The sequence below is a fragment of the Triticum urartu genome, chromosome 6A, assembly GCF_056163025.1.
Source record: "Triticum urartu cultivar PI428250 chromosome 6A, HENAU_Tu73, whole genome shotgun sequence".
In the NCBI taxonomy this organism is placed as follows: Eukaryota; Viridiplantae; Streptophyta; class Magnoliopsida; order Poales; family Poaceae; genus Triticum; species Triticum urartu.
The window spans coordinates 110,593,920-110,613,969 of record NC_141878.1 but is presented as its reverse complement, the minus strand read 5'-3'; the positions used below and the strand labels follow the sequence as shown (position 1 = coordinate 110,613,969).

Here is a 20,050-nt window from a genome sequence, read left to right as displayed (position 1 = left end):
CAAAGAACCTATCTGTGAGTTGTGGTATCGAGCCTGATGAAGAAGGCTCAGTTGGACTACGCCTTACCGCAAGGGGCTCCGTCACCACATGTACTTACCGCATGGGCACAGATGGTCGCACACACTTGAACTCGGTTGGGTGGAAGAGATTCCTCGTTGGCAAGAATCTTCGTGCTGGACAGGCCATCCTAATTACTATCAGGAACACCCACCGCCCAGGCTTGAGGATGATGATCGTCGTCGATATCATCTAGAACTACATATGTGTGTGTGGCTATATCATCTAGAACTACATATGATGATCGTCGTCGATATCATGTAGAACTACATATGATGATTGTCGTCAATATCATCTAGAACTAAATATGATGATTGTCGTCGATGTCACCTTGTACTGCTTGAGGATGCATGTTGAGTATATATGAAATTGTTATCTAGTACTCCCTCGGTTCCAAATTACTCGTCATGGTTTGAGTTCAAATTTGAACTAAAACCACGACGAGTAATTTCGAACCGAGGGAGTACTACCTAGTACCTATAATGCTTTATGAAATTGATATCTAGTAGTACCTAGTATCTGGAAATTGCAGTTTATCGAAGCTGGAATGGGAAATGGTGAAAGATATAACAGTAGCGCTGGACCAGGAAATCGCTACAGCTAAATAATAGCAGCGCGTTCCTGAAAAGCGCTGCTGCTATAGTCAATAGTGGTAGCGCGGGTACAGGCAGCGCTACTACTAAGAGTTAGTTGTAGCGCCTTATTGGTAGCGCAGGCACCCGCGCTGCTGATAGGCCTAAAACCCGCGCTGCTGCTAGCCTTTTCCCTAGTAGTGTAAGAAAACAAATGTGTAGTCCCTCGGTTTTTATTTAAGTCCGCGTATTAGCATTGGTCAAAGTCAAGTTTTGTAAACTCTCAGAAAGCTTATAACAAAAAATATTAACATATACAATAACAAATAAATACCATTAGATTCATTATTGAATGTACTTTCACATCATACATATTTGTTATGGTAAATGTTTATATTTTTCTATAAACTTGGTCAAACTTTAGGAAGTTTGACTTCGGTCAAACCTAATATGCAGAGTTTACTACTACTACTCGCTAGTTGCTTAGCCGAATCACTCAACACGCCACGGGGAGTCCAGTGTCACAAAATTTTGAGGTCGGCGGGAAAATCTCCCACGACCCTGATTCGAGAAGTGGGAAGTTACCATCATAGCCTTCGAAACAGGCCTACGGTTGACGCTTGGTAGGGGGCTGTTTTCGTAACTTTAGGTTCACCCTACCCAGCCAACCCCACCCCGGCACCCAGAGTAGTACACCTGAATACTCCCCATTTTCTATCCCCACCGCAAAATAGACTTCTCCACGGCACCGTAGCCTTCGTGCTCCTCCCCTTTACATCGGTGCACTCGTCCACCGCAGTGCATCTGCCTCATCGACGACCTCGTACACCGCACTGGAGCCGGTCCACCGTCGTCGTCGTACACGGAGCCTCTTCCCCGGCATCATCTTCCACGGTCTTGAATCTGCTTCCCGGAAGCCGACGCCAAGCGCAGAAGTACCACCGTCGTGGACAATGAACTAACTCCCATTGCCGACCATGACTCACAGAGGCCGCCGCGACCATTGTTCTCCTCCTTGATTGGTAGTGTGTGTATTGAATCACTTAGCAGTACATGTGCAGTTCCAATTTTGTTCATACCTACCCTTCAAAATTCCTGGGTGCTATTGTTCCCGTAAAAGTAATTGGTTATAGCCTCCATTGTCCAACAGAATATCAGCTTGTAATTGTGCGTCGCTCCTGTATCGCACTGCGCTTGGGTAGGTTTTTCATCTGCAACCAGTAGTGTGGCAAATGATGGAAAGGTTTTTAGAACTAGCAAGATGCCCATGCGATGCACGCACCAAGATGCATTTGTATGAGTAGTTTATCTTGTGGGAGAAAAGGATGAACGAGGGAAGGCCTTATTTGCAAATCTAGAGAGGGGTATGGGTATCTTTTTGCAAAATTCCCATTTGTTTCCTTCCTATCTGATAGATATAAATCGGACGGCCTATATTGCAAGAAAAAAGTATAGAGAAAAAAAGTAGACAGTAAAGGAAGTAGAGATAAATATTAAATATTAAATAAATATAACAGTAGAGAAGAGAGTAGAGATAGCAGAGACGTCGGGAAAGGATCGCGCGCGCGGGAAAAAGCGGTCGGGCGTGCGCTAGTTTTGGCGCGTGGCGTCTGGCGCGCTTTATAAAATCCAACGCCCTCCCACCGCTCTGTGCCTTGCCACCGCTCTCTCCCCGCTCTGTGCCTCGCCACCGCTCTCTTCCCGCTCTTTTTCGCCTCGCCGCCGCTGCGCCACCATGCCGCCGCGTCACTGGGAAACTTGGGGATACCGCGGCGTCCGCGCGCACCCCTCCGGCAGCTTCTCCGCCGTGATCCGGTTCCGCGGGATGCGCCTCGGCCTCGGCAATTTCGACACCACCAACGAGGCCGCCCGCGCGTACGACGCAGCAGTGTGGCGCCTCCGGTGGCCTCATAGAACATTGAACTTCCCCAACGTGCCGACGTGGGAGCGGGCGCAGGAGCTCGCGCCTCTGCCGCGGCTTAGCATCGATGAGGATCATCGCGACAACCGGAGGCGGGAGTACCGTATCGGCATCGCCGAGATGGACATGGAAGCCATGGTGCTGTGGCGCCAACACTTCCTGCAGGACATCATCAACGAGCGCGAGTTCTACGTGCAAAGGAGGGCGGAGAGGGATAAGAGGAGGGCGGAGCGAGCCGCCTATCGCGAGGACAAGCGTAGGCAAAAAGCGGACGCTCAATTCAACATGAGGCTAGGAGCAGTGTCGCCCTGGGAATCCGACGACGATCGGTATCTTCACGCCTACAGTCAGACGTCGGAGGAGGACATCACCGAGGAGGAGTCGGGTGACGAGGAGTAGTTGAATTATCTTTTTTATCTATCTATGTTGAGAACTATCCTCTACTCTCTAGTATCTACTTCTCGATCTCAGCACTGTAAACACTTTTTTAAAGCGCCGCGCGTTGCGATTCTGTTGGAGATGCTCTAACATGGCAGACGAGTGCTTTAATGTTGCCCACAAGATGCGACGGGTATTACTAGTAGTATATTTTTCTTGCCATGTTGAGATTTTAAAACCACGAGTGCGAACATGCAGAGGAGCAAGGAAGACCAAACATGGGATATTCGGGACATCTTCAAGGAGTGTGGCAAGTTAAAGAGGAGCTGCACCGAACCTGTAAAACGAGCTTTGGTAAGTAACACCCTTTCAATTACTTTCGTGTAGCCTCGTGTTCTTCGATGTGTATATGTTGTAGTTTCTGTTTCTCTTAAGCGTGGTGTTCTTCGATGTGTAATAAGAAGAGTCTTAATTGTCTTAATGCTTTCATTTTTAGCTTGATGTAGGAAGTGGGTGTTCTCACCTTGTAGTCTGTTTTTATATTTTTTTCCTTTTGAATTCACTTCTCCAACTTCTGTTTATCTGGCTTCTACTAAATGGATCTAGGTTGCTCTGAGTATTGATCTAAAAAAGAAGTAACTTCATGTCAGGATGCAGTTCTTGCGAGGAGGGAAGTATGGTCAACCTCGAGATCATGTTTCCAAAATGAGGCTGGATTACACACAAGGTGCCAGTTCCCTAATGATGTTGGATTAGACACAAGGTGCAAATTCCCAGATGATGCTGGATTACACACAAGCCAGGTGGAGTCGTCAGTTGTTCGTGTCCTCGTGGCATTAGTAAAGGCTGAAAGAAAGCGTGCAGCAGCCCTTGAGAATGTAGCTGAGTTCCTGAAGAAGCAAAAAAAGCAATCAGATGCTCTCTTCACCCAAGCCAAAGAAGAGATGGAAGAAGCCAGAAATAAGCTAGCAGAGGCAGAGCAGGCTAGGCGTCTCCTGCTATCTAAAACTGTTGTCAATACAAAATTTCCTTCATAATAGCTAGGTTCAAATGTTTATCTAGTCAGCATGCCTGTTGTGATGTCCGTGCATCTACTGATGTGGCACAAAATGTTTTTTTCGGGTCATGTAATAACAGCAATTAATTTCCAAACAATAACAGACGAAGCATTGGACATGGTATAGTTCACGCGCAAGCCCGACATTCCAAGTTCAACTTTCACATCAAACTCATGTTCACAGATATCTGCACATTCATACATAATGTCCACAACCATGATTCACTTCAAAGACAAAAAAATGTGAGGAGAGTTATAAATAAAGAAAATCCTCTACTAGTTCTTGCTACCAGTGCGAGCACAACAAGTCAAGACCATGCGTAAATTAATTATATTTTAGTCATTTTTTGTGTTCTAAAATGCCTGCCGGCTCGCGGAAGGACGTGTTGCCGGCACACATGCGGATTCAATGAAGGCAGGCGGGGCAGTCTTAAGCTGGTTGCACGCGGCGAGGAGGCGTGCTCAGCCGGGCCTGCAGCGAGTGCGGCCCTCTTGGCCGGCGCGCCGGTTCAATGCCTGCGCTATGAGAGGTCGCGTCCGTGTTAGAGCAATCACTCCCTCCAGTCCTTTTTTGTTTGGGTATAACAAAATCTTGTTTTCCATTCACATTTTACAAGTAAAATTCATGGACAAACTTTGACCCAAAGTACGATGGGGACTAGTAAACCAGAATGGAGGTAGTAGTTTTTTTTAATCAAAGAAGGGTTTCCCCTTCCGATTTTCATTACTGAAAACCAGCATCTAAATCTAAACAATAGTATTTGCCCTAGAACTACCAGGTTCAACATCTCGCAACATAAACCCATACAACCTCCATCGCAAAAAAAACCATACAACCATACGCCAAGGAGGTACGTAGTACTATGAATTCCCATTTTCGCTCCATACCAATCATTCTAAAAACTACTTACTACTTATAACGCGCCATTGAAAATCGGAACTCTTAACCCTGCTTAAAAAACGATATTTTAAACATGGCTACTCGATCTGTGGCAACTGGCGAGCCACCGCGCTCCAAGTCGTTCACCTGTGGTCCCGACCATCAACTCCTATGGATCAAATTATCACGCGAGCTGACTATTCCTACAAAGGTGCTCCACCACGTACCCGGTACCCGCGAATGCAGCAATCGTGCACCTAGGGTTTTAGGGTTTATTTGTTAACGTCGCCTTTATGTAACACTCATGTGTGCGAGACAGTGAGAGGCCGACTGCGTGCGTGCGCCTCTTCTCTTCGTACATGTACTCCACCATTTGTCTGGTGTCCAAAAAATTATAATAACTACTAGCAATGTGCCAATGCATTGCCACACGATCAAAGTATATTAATACATATTCACCGATTTGATAGAAAAAAGTCTAGTTTTGAAATACATATATCACTAAAAATATGTTATGTTTCACTCAAAATATATTCCTTTGGCGGTTTTGATGAGATAAGGGAGGAATGTTGTTGGTTTCAAGGTTCGAGAAGTGGTATATGTCTAATTTCTACTCTTACTAGCAAGATGCCCGTGCGTTGCACGGAACATCAAGATCTTGTGGGAGAAAAGGATGAACGAGGGAAGGCCTTATCTGCAAATGTGGTGAAGAGTGCGGGTAAATTGCCATATTTTCCTTCCTACCTGTCATATATAAATCGGATGACCTACATTGCAGGATGGCAGGTCCACCATCATCACCAACTCTATTTTTTATCCCTAATCTTATAAAAAGCATTGTCGGTGATGATCGTGTGCCTACCATCCTGCAATATAGGCCGTCTGATCTATATCTGACGGATAGGAAGGAAACTATGGCAATTTTGCAAAAAGATACCCACACCCCTCTCCACATTTGCAAATAAGGCCTTCCCTCGTTCATCCTTTTCCCCCACAAGATAAACTACTCATACAAATGCATCTTGATGTTCCGTGCAACGCATGGGCATCTTGCTAGTTGTTGCAAAAAGCCCATGTGTGTGTGAGAGAGAGAGGGAGAGTGGAGGAGGACGGAGTGCATGTGTGACAAAGACACAAGGAGTGTGTGTGCGATAGGTATCAGCTTAAAATGAGGCGATAGTGTGTGTGTGCACGATCGAGAGGGCATGTCTCAAGAAGGGAAGAAAAATCTACATAGATACAAGGAGCGGGAGAGAGACATGTATGCGATGGTGGAAGCACGAGTGTGCGGGTGTATAAACCTATCTAGAGGCTAGCTAGTCGATAAATGTTTGTGAGAGAAATACGAGTTGGGGTGCAAAAGCGAGAGTTTTGTGTGTGTGAGAGAGACGGTAGTCGGGAAGGGGAGTGGAAGCAGGAGTTGTGTGTGTGTCTGTGAGAGAGAGAGAGGAGACGGTAGTCGGGGTTGTCTGATCGGTAAACAAATGAATAATGTCAGTCTGGGATGGAGACGAAAAGGAGACCGCAACAAATGTTGTGTCTACAGGAGAGAGAGAGAGTAATTTTAGTGGTATGAGTCATATGTAGAGACATATAGGGTGTGTGAGAGAATCCCATAGAGAGAAAGACAAAGTGAAAGACGAGTGGAGACTGTGTGTGTGGTGATGAAAAAGAAATCTTAGGTACCGAGTGATACCAGGGAACAGTAGAGACGTGAGAGATAATGAAAACCGTGTAATGTATAATGATAGGGAGAGTGTGACACTTCTCAAGGGAGACGTCGAGAGACCATGTTTGCGAGGATAGGAGAAAACATGAAGTGAGCGTGCGGGTGAGATGGAGAAAAGAGAGTGATAGCTACCTGAAGGAGCATGCATGCGAGAGAGATGGGCGTGAAAGGAGTGAACAAAAAAGGGATTCAAATATTTGAATTCGAGATGATGATACATGTAATCCATACTCGAACCAAAATTGATCTATCAAACATGCATACTCATATGAATTCACGCACATCTATGTTATTTAATATGTAGATTTTACTGATCCATACATTTTAGTAGAACATAATTTGGTTAAATTTTTTTGAATTCAACCTTAAGATTTCGAGATCGTTGTATTTGTAAATCATATTATACATATAAAGGAGCAGAATTCTTTGTTGTGCTTTTGAAAGTATATATATATAATGATGTATATAGAATGTAATTCCAATTGAAAATGGATCCCGCCCGGAAAAAAAAGAATACAAACGGGATTCGAATTGAGTTGGCACGGTAAACGTGCACTCTGCAAAATTGGAACGAAGCGGGGAAAGTCGCAGTAACCGCCCGAAACCAAAATCTGCGAGATGGAAATCACTACTGCCTATCCCTGCCAAGCAAAGCCTATCTGCTGGATTTCTATAGGTTTCGATAGGGGTAGGTTTGTAATTTCACCCAAACGTGACGTAACCGCCTCTCACCCGGATTCATACACGGTGGGCGCCAAAACACAGTGTGTCCTCGGCCGAAATCGACTCCCTCCCCGATTCATATTCATACACGGTGGGCGCCAAAAACAAACTCTTGTCGGCAAATATTCGGTGTATGCGAGATTACCGTCCTATCCCCAACCGACTAATATTGCTGTGATGTAGTAGAAATTTGAAACAGGGGCTAAGTTTGTAAATTTCCTCGCATTTGACACAAGCGCGCCCTGAATACATGGTTCCCCCCTTCCTCTCTACCTCCCTTTTCCCCATTCATACTCCGTGGGCGCCAAAACACCCTCTCCACCCCACCCTCCTCCATCCGCCGCCGTCCGCCACCCCATCCACCGCCGTCCTCCTCCACCATGCCGGAGCTGATACCCCGACGCCGCCATCCATTACAAGAGATCAACCTCTCTCATCCATGGCTTCGGGCCGGGATCCTTGCATCCCGTCCTCTCGCTTCATCCCCGCCGTCATCCACCTTGTCGGCGCCGCTCCTACGACCGTCTCGTCCACCGCGCCCCGCCGCCACCGTCTACCCTCCTAGATCTGCTTCCACACCGCCGACAACCATCGCTACCGCAGCACCGTCAAATTCTCAGCAGATGCGTACACGGCGCCGCACCAGAGGCAGTACTCTTTCGTATCTGCTCAACTTATTTATCGCAGCAAGAAAATAGATCGCCACTGCTTTACTCTGATTTCTTGTCTTGGTTGCGAAGTTTCCTTTGTCCGGTTTGCACCTTTAGATCCACCATGGCACGCTCAACACTATACTCCCAATGCTTATGGTTTTCCCCTTTTATATTCCACACTAGTTAAATCACAGTAGACTAAATTTCAAAATTGGGTCAGTCGATTTTTTAGAACTCGCCGGAGTTCGCCGGTGCGATCGAAGGGGCTCGGGTGGTTGTGGGGCCTCGCCGAACGAAGAAAACTCGATGCGGGTGGGGGTTGGGGCGGGGGTGGGGGTGGGGTGGTGGAGGAACACAGGCGGTGGGGGTTGGTGGTCCGGCCGACGGCCCGTGCGGTGTTCTGAATGGGAATAATCAGAGACGGGGAAGAAGAAGGGTTAGGAGACATAGGATCTTCATCTAACCGCCTGAAATGGTCGAGAGACAGCTGGGAGTTGCATTCTTAATGCGCTCTGGTTCATCATGTGTGGGCACTGCGCAACCAACATTTTATTGTCCAAAATCTGCTTGCTCTTCTTTACCATGTTCCTCTTCCGTTCTTCTTTAATATGTACTCTCTCCGTTCCTAAATACAAGTCTTTGTATATATTCCACCATGGACTACATATGGAGCAAAATGAGTGAATCTGCACTCTAAAATGTATCTGGATACATCTATATGTGATCCATAGTGGAAATCTCTACCAAGACTTATATTTTGGAACGGAGGGAGTATGATAGTAGTACAGTATGTTCCTTGTACTGAAGATGAGCAGGGACATTTGCAGTGTAGAGGTCTATACGGTCGGTTGTGATGGACACTTTGAGCCTCTTTGATTCGTAGGATCTTGTAAACATAGGAATAGGATTTGTAGTGGCCTGCCCACTTGAATCCTATAAGAATAGCAAGGAAATACGGGGAGCTATGTCGCCTTTGAGAGTTACACTGATATTAACAGTACCGCACCTTCACTTGAAGAGAGCTGGTATCCGAAGCCTTTCTAGCCGTACCGGCAATACTAGCACATACATTCCAGCAAGTTCCACTTTGCTGATTTTACTCTGATGCTTAAGGTTTTCTCGTTATATCTACACTATGATCTGTGTAGCTGCTTTGTGTCGCACTAGCAGCAGTCCACTCTTGAAGCTAAACACTACAATGACTTACAAAATTGGCACCAAGGCATTGAGTGCCATTCTGGATGCAATGAAACTCATACGCTCCCCACCTGTTGATTCTTGTTCAGAATATGATCCTAATGACTATTCTAACCTCGAGGAGTCAAAGGCAGATGGCCTGTCCTGTTCACCCATCAAGGTGACTGTTCTAATTTGGCAATGTTTTATTGATTGCGGGTATCTTGCGTATGTTGTCTTGCATTTCTTCTACTTTGTTGCACCGCCATCTGCTTAGTTTACTCATCATATATGTCGAGATGCCATGCCCATCCATTATCAATACATATTCCATCTGTCATCATACCATGTTTTTCCACTCAAATGTTGTTCTTGTGCATCAGACATCAAAAAGGAACAGGGTGATTGCCGAACCTGAAGGAGCACCAGCAAAGTCCTTGAAAAATGTGGTGGTGCCGGAGAAATCAGACAGCACCCCACTTATATTGGCTGTACAACCAGTGACACAAAATGTAGGACCGACTCCAGCAGACTGTACCCATACTTCACTGGCCACACCACTAGCCCCACCACACAGGACCTGCACTCCAGCAAAAGGTATACCGATTTCATTTGCCATAGCACCAGTTGTACCACAGAAAAATCCCACTCCAGCAAAAAGTACAGCAAGTCCACCGGCCGAAGACCTATCCCAACTGCAGAGACGGCCAATTCCTGCAGATTGGAACCCCATTCCATTTATTCCCAGTTTAAAAGACAATGCTTTCAATGTTGTTAGGGACTATGTGCATATATTCCCATCATGGGAAGATTATTGTGAAGACAAACACCATTTTTAGATCTTCCTGTCCAACTTACGTGTAAGTGCTATTATTCATGGTTATTATTTTCCTATTTTCTACTGATTGAACACATCAATGATTTATATTACATTATTGTAACTAGGCGAAGGTCAATCTGGATAGTCATGATGAGCAAAGCTTGCTTGTGCTTTTCAAGGAAGCATTGCAGCAGTGTCGGTGTTACCTGAGGAAATCACACTTTGATGGCAAGTCTATAAACGAATTTCCGGTGAAGTCTCCTGTGCTAAATTTAGAAGACATTGAATGGAAAAACCTTGTTATGCACTGGTCTCGTTCCCAGGATGAGGTATTGTCTATGAAATCACATGACAATTTGAACTTCTACTTTTCCGCATGTGCCTGACGGATCTTTTTTGCAGGAAATCAGCTCGAAGAAGAATTCCGGTTTGACAAGAACGACAGGATATCGCAAATATGTTGCCCGCTGCTTTGCTCTTGTTAGTACCTATTGTCTTGTATCACTGTACTTGCATACATACCTGGTTCATTATGTGACAGCAGTATGCATGATAGCTTGCTTATCAATTGTTCGCTCCAAATTATCTGATCTGTATGAATGGTTACATTAGTGTAGAATATATCCAATGCCAATGTTTTTTTAGCTCTGCATTGTTCTTGTAAGTACATGTTGTCCTTTATCAGTGTACTTATAATGACAGGTAGTTGTTCATGTACCATCACTCTGCAACTTATTTTCCTTTTCCCTCCATTTTCTACACATCAAATCAATATTTACTCTTACCATAAGGGTACTGAAGAAGTTTAGCTGTGCATTGCTCTTGGTTGTACCTTTTGCTTGTATCGCTGCACTTACATTTATAGCTACTTGGTTATGTAGCATCACTCTTCATCTTATCTTAAATATTCTCCATTTTTCGTATATTATCACATCTATATTTACTCTTAACAAAATGTAGAATAAAGGCAATGCTTTTGAAGAAGATTCTGTGGTAAACTTCTTGAATTGCCCCCCCCCATCAGCATGGACAAGGCCTTTATAGAGCCTGTCTTCACCAATAATGTAAGTTTGTCCATCTCAAGCCTTCAAACTTTGTTGTATATATTTGGTTAGGCATGACTGCAACAGCTGTTTATTTTTGGTGTTTGCATCAAATTGCTTGTTCAAAGTTTATTATGTAGTTCATAAACAAAAGTTTGTCCTTTCTCAATTTAAGTTTCAGTTGCACAACCAAGTTCCTTCTTCATACCATGTAAATTAAACTATACAGAGCAAGTGATCTTCTTTTGCACTGCATGTATGCTTCTGTTCTTCATCCGTAATCCAGTGGTGTGGTGAACCTACCCACTACAGCACAATGTCATATTCTGCAATGTCTTAACTATGAACAATGTCATATCATTCTACTATTATTTAAACCGTCTCTTTATTTGCCAATCTGAAATGGTATAAATTGACAGCACACTAACCATTGATACTTATGAGTTCTTGATCTGTAATTCAGTGGTGTCATGAAGCTACCAACTCCTTCACAATGTCATTTCCTGCCATGTCTTGACCTGAACAATACCATATTGTGTTAATGCAATTTTAAACTATGTCATTGTATTCGTCAGTAAGAAATGTGATGAATTGTCAGCACTGATACTTTTATGTGCAAAACCTGTCATCTATCTGCTTGTTTATCTTTCAGAGTGAGGAAGATATAAGTGTTGAACAAGCATAGTCTCATCATCTTGCTCAGCTGCTTGCACTGCAGCTCCCCAGCAGGGCTAACCTTTCTTGAACTCTATTGAAGTGTTGTCGGTTTTGTATATTATTTTGTCGGCGTGTTTATTTGCACTGGTGGTGATCTTTGATGCCCAGTGTATGTAATCTGCTGTCTTCTTGTGCTTTATTATCATAGTGGCGAACTTTGATGCCCAGTGGATGTAATATGCCGTAATTTCTTTATTGTATAGTCTAGGTTTTTTCTTATTCACGATGCTGCAGTTATTTTACTGTATATATATCCTGTCTTCGCAGTAAACCGGCCAAACCGTAAAATTACGGTACATGATCGGGTCGTCATGCAATCATGATGTAGGTTGGGCCTGAAACATGTCGAATAGCTCACGGGCTGGCAGCAGCCCGAAATGAACCCCGGCCCATGATTGTGCGAATCAAATCACAGGCTTTTAATAGGCCAAAATTGTCTCGGTCCTTGTTTGGCCCAATCAGATATCGGCTGCGAGCAGGCCGGATGCAAACCGGGCCGTAGTTAGGCCCAACTATATGACGGGCTTTTAACAGGCTAAAATTAATATAGGGCCGAAATGTTAAACGGGCCCTTAACAGGCCAAAACTAATATCAGGTCGAATTACTAACTGGGCCTTTAGCAAGTGGGCCCAAAAGCATAGTGTCCAGTTGACAGGCCGAATCTGATATGGGCCATAATTGAGCCCAAAGCCTCTTAAAGGGCCGGACCTGATCTGGGCCGTAATTTGGCCCAGAACGTGGTAGGCTTTTAACGGGTCGGATCTCATATGGGCCACTATTAGGCTCGGAGCGTGGCAGGCCACTAATGGACCAGATCAAATATGGGCCGGCATTTGGCCCAAAACATGGCAGCCAGTTAATGGGCCGACCTACTAGGGTCCTCAAAATCTTGTGGGCCTACAGCTGGGTCGGCCCATTAATGTCGGTGGAATCTCGTGGGCCTTTAGCTGGGCCGGCCCATTATGATCCGCAAGAATCTTGTGGGCCTTTACCTGGGCCGGCCCATTATGGCACACAAAAATATTGTGGGCCTTTACCTGGGCCGGCCCATTATGGCCCGCAAAATCTTGTGGGCCTTTAGCTGGGCCAGCCCATTATGGTCCGCAAAATCTCGTGGGCCTTTAGCTGGGCCAGCCCATTATGGTCCGCAAAATCTTGTGGGCCTTCAGTTGGGCCGGCCCATTTAAACTTGATGGGCCGGTCCACGTGTCAACATATCATAGGCGCGTCTCGCCCATTGGATGAGTGACACCTGTGCCAACACGGACTTGACACGTGTCTCCTCCAGCCAATGATGCTTTTACATGTGGAAAATCCCCATTGGCCGGGGCTGTTAACGGGTTATTGGATCTAAAACCCGACCCGATAGCTTAACGGTGTTCCGTTACGGTGGATGCCACGTGTCGGTCACCCTTGACGAAAGCACTTCTGTGACGCGCGATTTATCGTCATGGAAGTGGACACTTCCGTGATGATAATTTTGGTAATGTCATGGAACACTTCTACGACATCACATGTATGACTATCTTGATTCTGTCATAAAATCGTGATGGATGTACATGCATGATAGAAAATGCGAGCTACTATGACAAACACGTATCATCACGGAAGTGTATTTTTTTGTAGTGTCTCCGGTACTCCGAAAAATACCCGAATCACTCGGAACCTTTTCGATGTCCGAATATAGCATTCCAATATATCAATCTTTACATCCCGACCATTTTGAGACTCCTCGTCATGTACGTGATCTCATCCGGGACTCCAAACAACCTTCGGTACATCAAATCACATAACTCATAATACAAATCGTCATCGAACGTTAAGCGTGCGGACCCTACGGGTTCGAGAACTATGTAGACATGACCGAGACACATCTCTGATCAATAACCAATAGCGGAACCTGGATGCTCATATTGGCTCCTACATATTCTACGAAGATCTTTATCGGTCAAACCGCATAACAACTTATGTTGTTCCCTTTGTCATCAGTATGTTACTTGCCCGAGATTCGATCGTCGGTATCCTCATACCTAGTTCAATCTCGTTACCGGTCTTTACTCGTTCTGTAATGCATCATCACGTAACTAACTCTTTAGTAAGAATGCTTGCAAGGCGTATAGTGATGAGCATTACCGAGAGGCCTCAGAGATACATCTCCGACAATCGGAGTGACAAATCCTAATCTCGATCTATGCCAACTCAACAAACACCATCGGAGACACCTGTAGAGCATCTTTATAATCACCCAGTTACGTTGTGACATTTGATAGCACACTAAGTGTTCCTCCGGTATTCGGGAGTTGCATAATCTCATAGTCATAGGAACATGTATAAGTCATGAAGAAAACAATAGCAACAAACTAAACGATCATAGTGCCAAGCTAACGGATGGGTCTTGTCCATCACATCATTCTCTAATGATGTGATGCCATTCATCAAATGACAACACATGTCTATGGCTAGGAAACTTAACCATCTCTGATTAACGAGCTAGTGAAGTAGAGGCATACTAGGGACACTCTGTTTGTCTATGTATTCACACATGTATCAAGTTTCCGGTTAATAAAATTCTAGAATGAATAATAAAAATTTATCATGATATAAGGAAATATAAATAACGACTTTATTAATGCCTCTAGGGCATATTTCCTTCAAGAGCAAAACCCGATCTACCTTCCACCCAATCGATTTGTGTTCTCCGCTCAATTTCTCTTCATCAACATTGTTACTCTTGAAGCTTGAGGCGGTAGAGGTCATATTCGGAAACTTCTTTGCTTGGTGTGCTCCGATAAGTTTGTAAAGGTGTGGTAGTCACCTTCAAGACCATGTTGTGTGATTTGGGGCTCATAATTGGGGATGACTCGAAGTCTCAGACAAAGAATATGGTGAGTCACTTGGTGACACCCTGGAGCTTTGCCTTCAGCATTGCTCCAAGAAAGAACTCCCCAAGGAGCTTGAACTTCGGATAAAATTTGCGTCCTTGACTCACCTATGGTTAGTCCTTGGTCGCACTTTACTTGCCTTGTATGCATGCTTATTGGATCGCTAATAAGATTATTGCCTAGAATACTCCGCTTTGAGCTTTCTTGCCATATAAATTGTGTTCACCTAGTTGCATATCTAAGTAATCTACTTTTTTCCATGTTGCTGAAGTTAAGCTTAAAATTTATAGTTCCCTACTCACTCTCATGTAGTCGATTGTATCGATCCTTTCAGCTTCCACGTATCCACAACTACATTGTAGATATCACAAGGCTTGACTCGATCGTATTGTGATGACAAACTAAGGCCTCCTCTGGTTTGTAGGATTTCTATATGAAAATAAACATTAACCTAGACTCAATGAAAAAAAATCCTATGATGTGAACTAAAGGGCATCTCCTTTCCTTTTTCTATTCATGGAATCTCAAATACATGTTATCTCATTTCCTATGACTTTCATATGCCTTTTTTGGCACTGCTAGGCGCCGGCTCACCGGCCAAAATTTTGGCTGATCGGCTGCCTAGTGTTCGATCGAGCACGCTTTAAGGGCCCCGATTAGCGCACAGGCTAGGCGTGCCGTCTTCCTCCCTCCCCACACACTCTTGAAAAAAAGGACGGCCCACGGTGTTCGCCGGCCACCTCGCGCTCGCCCTGTGCTCTTCATACGTAGCTTTGTCGCCTGCCAGACGCAGCTACGTACGCCCTTGCCCCCTTCCTCCCCCTACCCGCTTGCCCCTCCCCTCGCCCCTCTTGCCCCTCCCTCGCCCCGCTTGCAACTTCGGCATGGATGTTGGTACCTCCGTCGATTGATGATTGCAACACCCTGTCCCCTAGCTCACCCATCGACGTCATAGCACCTCCATGCCGTCGCCTACGGCTCGCACCATCGTCAACATGTTGCGTCGGTTGAAGCTTTTTTCACGCTGGTTGAAACTTTTCCCACCGTTTGAAGCTTTTTTCCACATCGATTGAAGCTTTTTCCATGGTTGAAGCTTCCTCCCTCGCCGATCGAAGCTTTTTCACGCCGGTTGTAGCTTTCCCTATTATTGAAGATTTTTTTCCACACCCATTGAAGCTTTTTCCATGAGTTTGAAGCTTTCTCCTTCGCTGGTTGAAGCTACTTTACACAACGGTTGAAGCTTTTGCCGCACTAATAGTTGGTGAGTTCCAGCAAAAAATTGCATCTCAAATCAACCAACCCTTGCAGCTCTCCCAAACACCGGTTGCAGCTCCAATGTGCACAGTTACAACTTTGTCATCGAAGAGCGTGGCTGAGTGCTACATGATCGCAGCTCACCGCCGGGCGGCATTGCTGGATGCAGCTTGACCAACTTCTGGTTAAAGCTCCGCCAACCGTTGGTTGCAACTCCCGTGGCCCTTGATTTGTCGCTGAGTGTGGCGCCTCAAGCTGGAAGGAAATCACGGCAGCTTGTCCATAGCCATAGCATTGGGTGCTTTTCCCAGGTGAGTTGCGTTTCGGGAGAAAGAAGAAGGCGGTGGAGCAGAGAGATAAAAAGGGCAAGAGGATAGGAAGCAAAATGGGACGACTCAGCTGGACAGGTCGCATGGTACGTGTGGCCCCACAGTGCTCGCGTCGCTAGTGAGGCGACCGGCCCAAGTTTGGACCGACGTGTAGACGTGAACCATTTTCCTATTATTTTTGTATCCTATGAACTGAAGGAGGCCTAAACATGTACGAATAGACTTCCTCACCAAACACCATGCAAAGTTTTTTTAGTTTTGAGGGGACCTTAAAATTCACAACCGCCTCCACTATGTCCTACTTGTTTTGGTGTTTGGATTCTCCACTCTATGCTGCAACCAACCTTTCCTAAGGATTTTTATTTTTGAGAATGTAAGTTTTTCTATATTTTTGGTTAGGGGAGCCATTTTACCCTTCTGCCGTTCATACATTCAGCCTGGATTTTTTTGAGGGAAATAGCCTTTATTCATTCAAAAACCACATTCAGTGGGATACAAGATTGGTCATGAGGCTGGCTAAGCCAAACATGACGACCAAAAGCTAAACTTAAAGCAAATCTAGCTAACTTATGAGCTTATGACATGACGACCTTCAAAAGAAAAATTACATTGGAACGATAATGATCTGGACTTTATTTCAGAGATGATCGAACCATAGGAGCCTTTGTATCCTCTTGTTATGTCACCAATGACCTGCTTGCAATCTGAAGCCACAACCATTCGCTGAATATGAAGATCTTCCGCTAGGGTAATAGCCTCCCGGCATGCAATAGCCTCAAGTGTGTTTGGGTCCCAAATCCCCGCGATGACCAAAGCTGAGCTCCCCAAGAAAATACCACTGCTGTCCCTGCAAATAGCTACCATCGTTCCCCCTCTATGTGTCCGTACAGTTGCATCAACATGGATCTTGGCATAATTTGCTGGAGGAGCCTTCGGTCTTTGCCTGACCGTATTAGTGTTTGTTGTCCTTTGGCGGACAGGCTTTGGAACTCTCACTGCTTCCAGGTCGGATATGAAGCAGGTAATGAATGTGTGTGTTGCATGGGGGGGGGTTGAAAGATTGCCTCGTGTATGGCCTTTCTTCTCGACATCCAAATTGCCCAAAGTGTTACTAAGAGGAGAACAAACTTTTCATGTGAAAGCGCAACAAGAAGGCTAAACAACCAGCTCTTCGCCCTCATTTCTGTCGTAGCAACCAGTGTACTCCCTAGTTCCTCATCCACCAGGGCCCATGTGCATGTCGAAACGGTGCACTCCAAAAGTGAATGCCGCCATGAATCCACTGTGCCGTAGAAGCTGTAGGTGCTTGAGTTTGTCATATGGCGGTGCGCTCTGACATCCTCCGTAGGTAGCGACTGTTTCGACAGTCTCCACAAGAACACACATACTTTTGCCGAGACCTCCGTCTTCCATAACAATTTCCATGACCCCTCCTCGGCTCGAGCTGATGAAGATCCAGTCGAACCCTCCAACCATGCTTCCCGTCGGTTCCTCGTCGTGATGAGCATGTTGTAGGCCGACCGAACTGTAAATTGGCCACTCCTGTCGTGAGCCCAGCTCCAGAAGTCCGGCATGTTCATAGTGCATATTGGTATGTTTGATATCACACTGACGTCAAAAGGCATGAAGGTGGCATCTAGCAGTTGTTTATTCCATGTGGCATTAGTGATGTCGATAAGATCGGAGACCCTCAAAGGCGGGTTAGCTGAGATACACCCGTATGGTCTCATCATTTCCTCGCGGGGTAACCAATTGTCCTCCCATATGTATGTACTCTCTCCATTTCCTATACGTTTGATCAAACCTTGTTTCAAGGTGTCCCGACCCTCAATAATGGCCCTCCATATCTGACTAGGCTGACTCCCCAACGTTGCATGCAGGATCGAAGTATGGGGGTAGTAGATGCTCTTAAGCACACGGGCACTCAGAGACTCTGGGTCCTGTAGCAAGCGCTACGCTTGTCTTGCCAGCATCGCGAGGTTAAACAACTCAAAGTCTTTGAACCCCAGTCCTCTAATACTCTTAGGCTGCGTCATTGCTTTCCATGATACCCAATGAGGCTTTCGCTGCCCATTAGTGCTTCCCCACCAGAACTTCCTGATCAACATGTTTAAGTGCTCGCAAAGTCCTCTTGGAAGCTTAAAACAAGACATTGAGAAGACAGGTATTGCTTGCGCAACTGCTTTGACTAACACTTCCATCCCTGCCATTGACATTGTCCGCTCCATCCAGCCTTGAATTTTGCTCCACAACCTATCTTTGAGGTATTTGAAAGCACCATTTTTCGAGGTCCCGACATCTGACGGCATACCCAAATATTTCTCGTTCAGCGTTTCATTTGGGACGTTTAGAAGTCCTTTAATCTCATTTCGGACACTTTCCGGAACCCCCTTGCTAAAAAATATTGATGATTTAGCGTAATTTACTCTCTGACCTGTTGCTTGACAGTAGGTTTCCAGCACTTGGTTCACCTCGGTAGCACCCACATCATTTGCCTTGAAGAACAGTAGGTTGTCATCAGCGAATAGAAGATGGTTAACTCGTGGTGCCGTAGCTGCCACCTGCACCCCTCTCAAATTCGATGACTCCCCTCTTGACTTTAAAAGGCACGACAGGCCCTCTGCTGCTATCAAAAACAAATATGGAGATATCGGGTCACCTTGCCGGATCCCTCTTGACGGTTTGAACTCCTCAAGCTTCTTCCCATTAAACATGACCGAGAAGTTTACTGAAGTAACAAGACTCATAAAAAACTCAACCCAATTGCTTGTGAATCCCAGCTTGAGCATTATGGCACGTAGATAGTCCCATTCTACCCTGTCATATGCCTTCATCATGTCCAGCTTCAGAGAACAAGACTGGTTTTTCTTTGCCTTATTCCTCTTCATGAAATGCAAGCATTCATAGGTAGTTATTGTATTATTAGTGATTAACCTGCCTGGAATAAATGCTGATTGCTCATCAGAAATTATATCTGGAAGGATTTGCTTGAGCATGTTGGAAATAACCTTGGAAGCGATCTTGTACAACACGTTATAGAGGCTAATTAGGCGAAACTGTGATAGTAAGGTGGGGTTTTTTACCTTTGGTATGAGGACCAACACAGTATCATTAATGCATGCTGCCGATTCGGTTCCCTCAACAATCTTTAGCACTACTTTCGTCACATCATCCCCACAGACCTCTCAGTGCCGCTGAAAGAAATGTGCCGGGAACCCATCAGGGCCCGGTGCCTTGATGGGAACATTTGGAACAGTGCTTGTTTGACCTCCTGTTGAGTATATGGTGCATTAAGGATCTCATTAACAGCTGGAGTGACCTTTGTTGGGACTGTATCAAGTACTCGGTCCATGTTTTGTACCCCTTCTGAAGTGTACAAGTTTTTGTAAAACTCAGTGGTCAACGCTTCCATCTCTGCCCTGTCCTCTTTGATCGTCAGCACGTTGAAGTGATTTTATCTGTTTTTTCCGGCACCGTCGGTTCGCCCTCAAATGGAAAAAATAAGTGTTTTATCCCCATGAGTTAACCAATCAAGACGTGCCCTCTGGCGCCACAACATTTCCTCACGATAGAATAGTTCAATCAATCTATCTACAACCTTTGTTTCCTCATGCGTCGGACCGGATCTTCCTTGGGTAGAGCGCAGGTACTCCAGGCGGGCCTTTAATTGGTTGATCTCTTTTTTAACCGAGCCAAAGTGGGTGCGATCCCAGGCCGACAGGTCCCCTGCAAGATTCCTGAGCTTCTCGTGCAGCGAGACCGCAGTTTCCGTTGGTTGCATGTTCCATCGGTGGCTGAAAGTGGTGAATAAAGAATCCTCCCTCTCCCACATCATTTCATATTTAAAAGGTCTGGGA

The 20,050-nt window shown here is 45.4% G+C and overlaps 1 protein-coding gene across 1 annotated transcript; it reads left to right on the top strand.

Moving 5' to 3' along the window:
* Positions 1–2,365: 2,365 nt before the first annotated feature.
* On the top strand, positions 2,366–3,435 carry LOC147964331 (uncharacterized). The gene is made up of 2 exons (XM_087529924.1): positions 2,366–2,880; positions 3,426–3,435. Exons 1-2 carry the CDS (start codon positions 2,366–2,368, stop codon positions 3,433–3,435), a joined length of 525 nt encoding a protein of 174 aa, XP_087386050.1.
* The last annotated feature ends 16,615 nt before the right edge of the window (positions 3,436–20,050 follow it).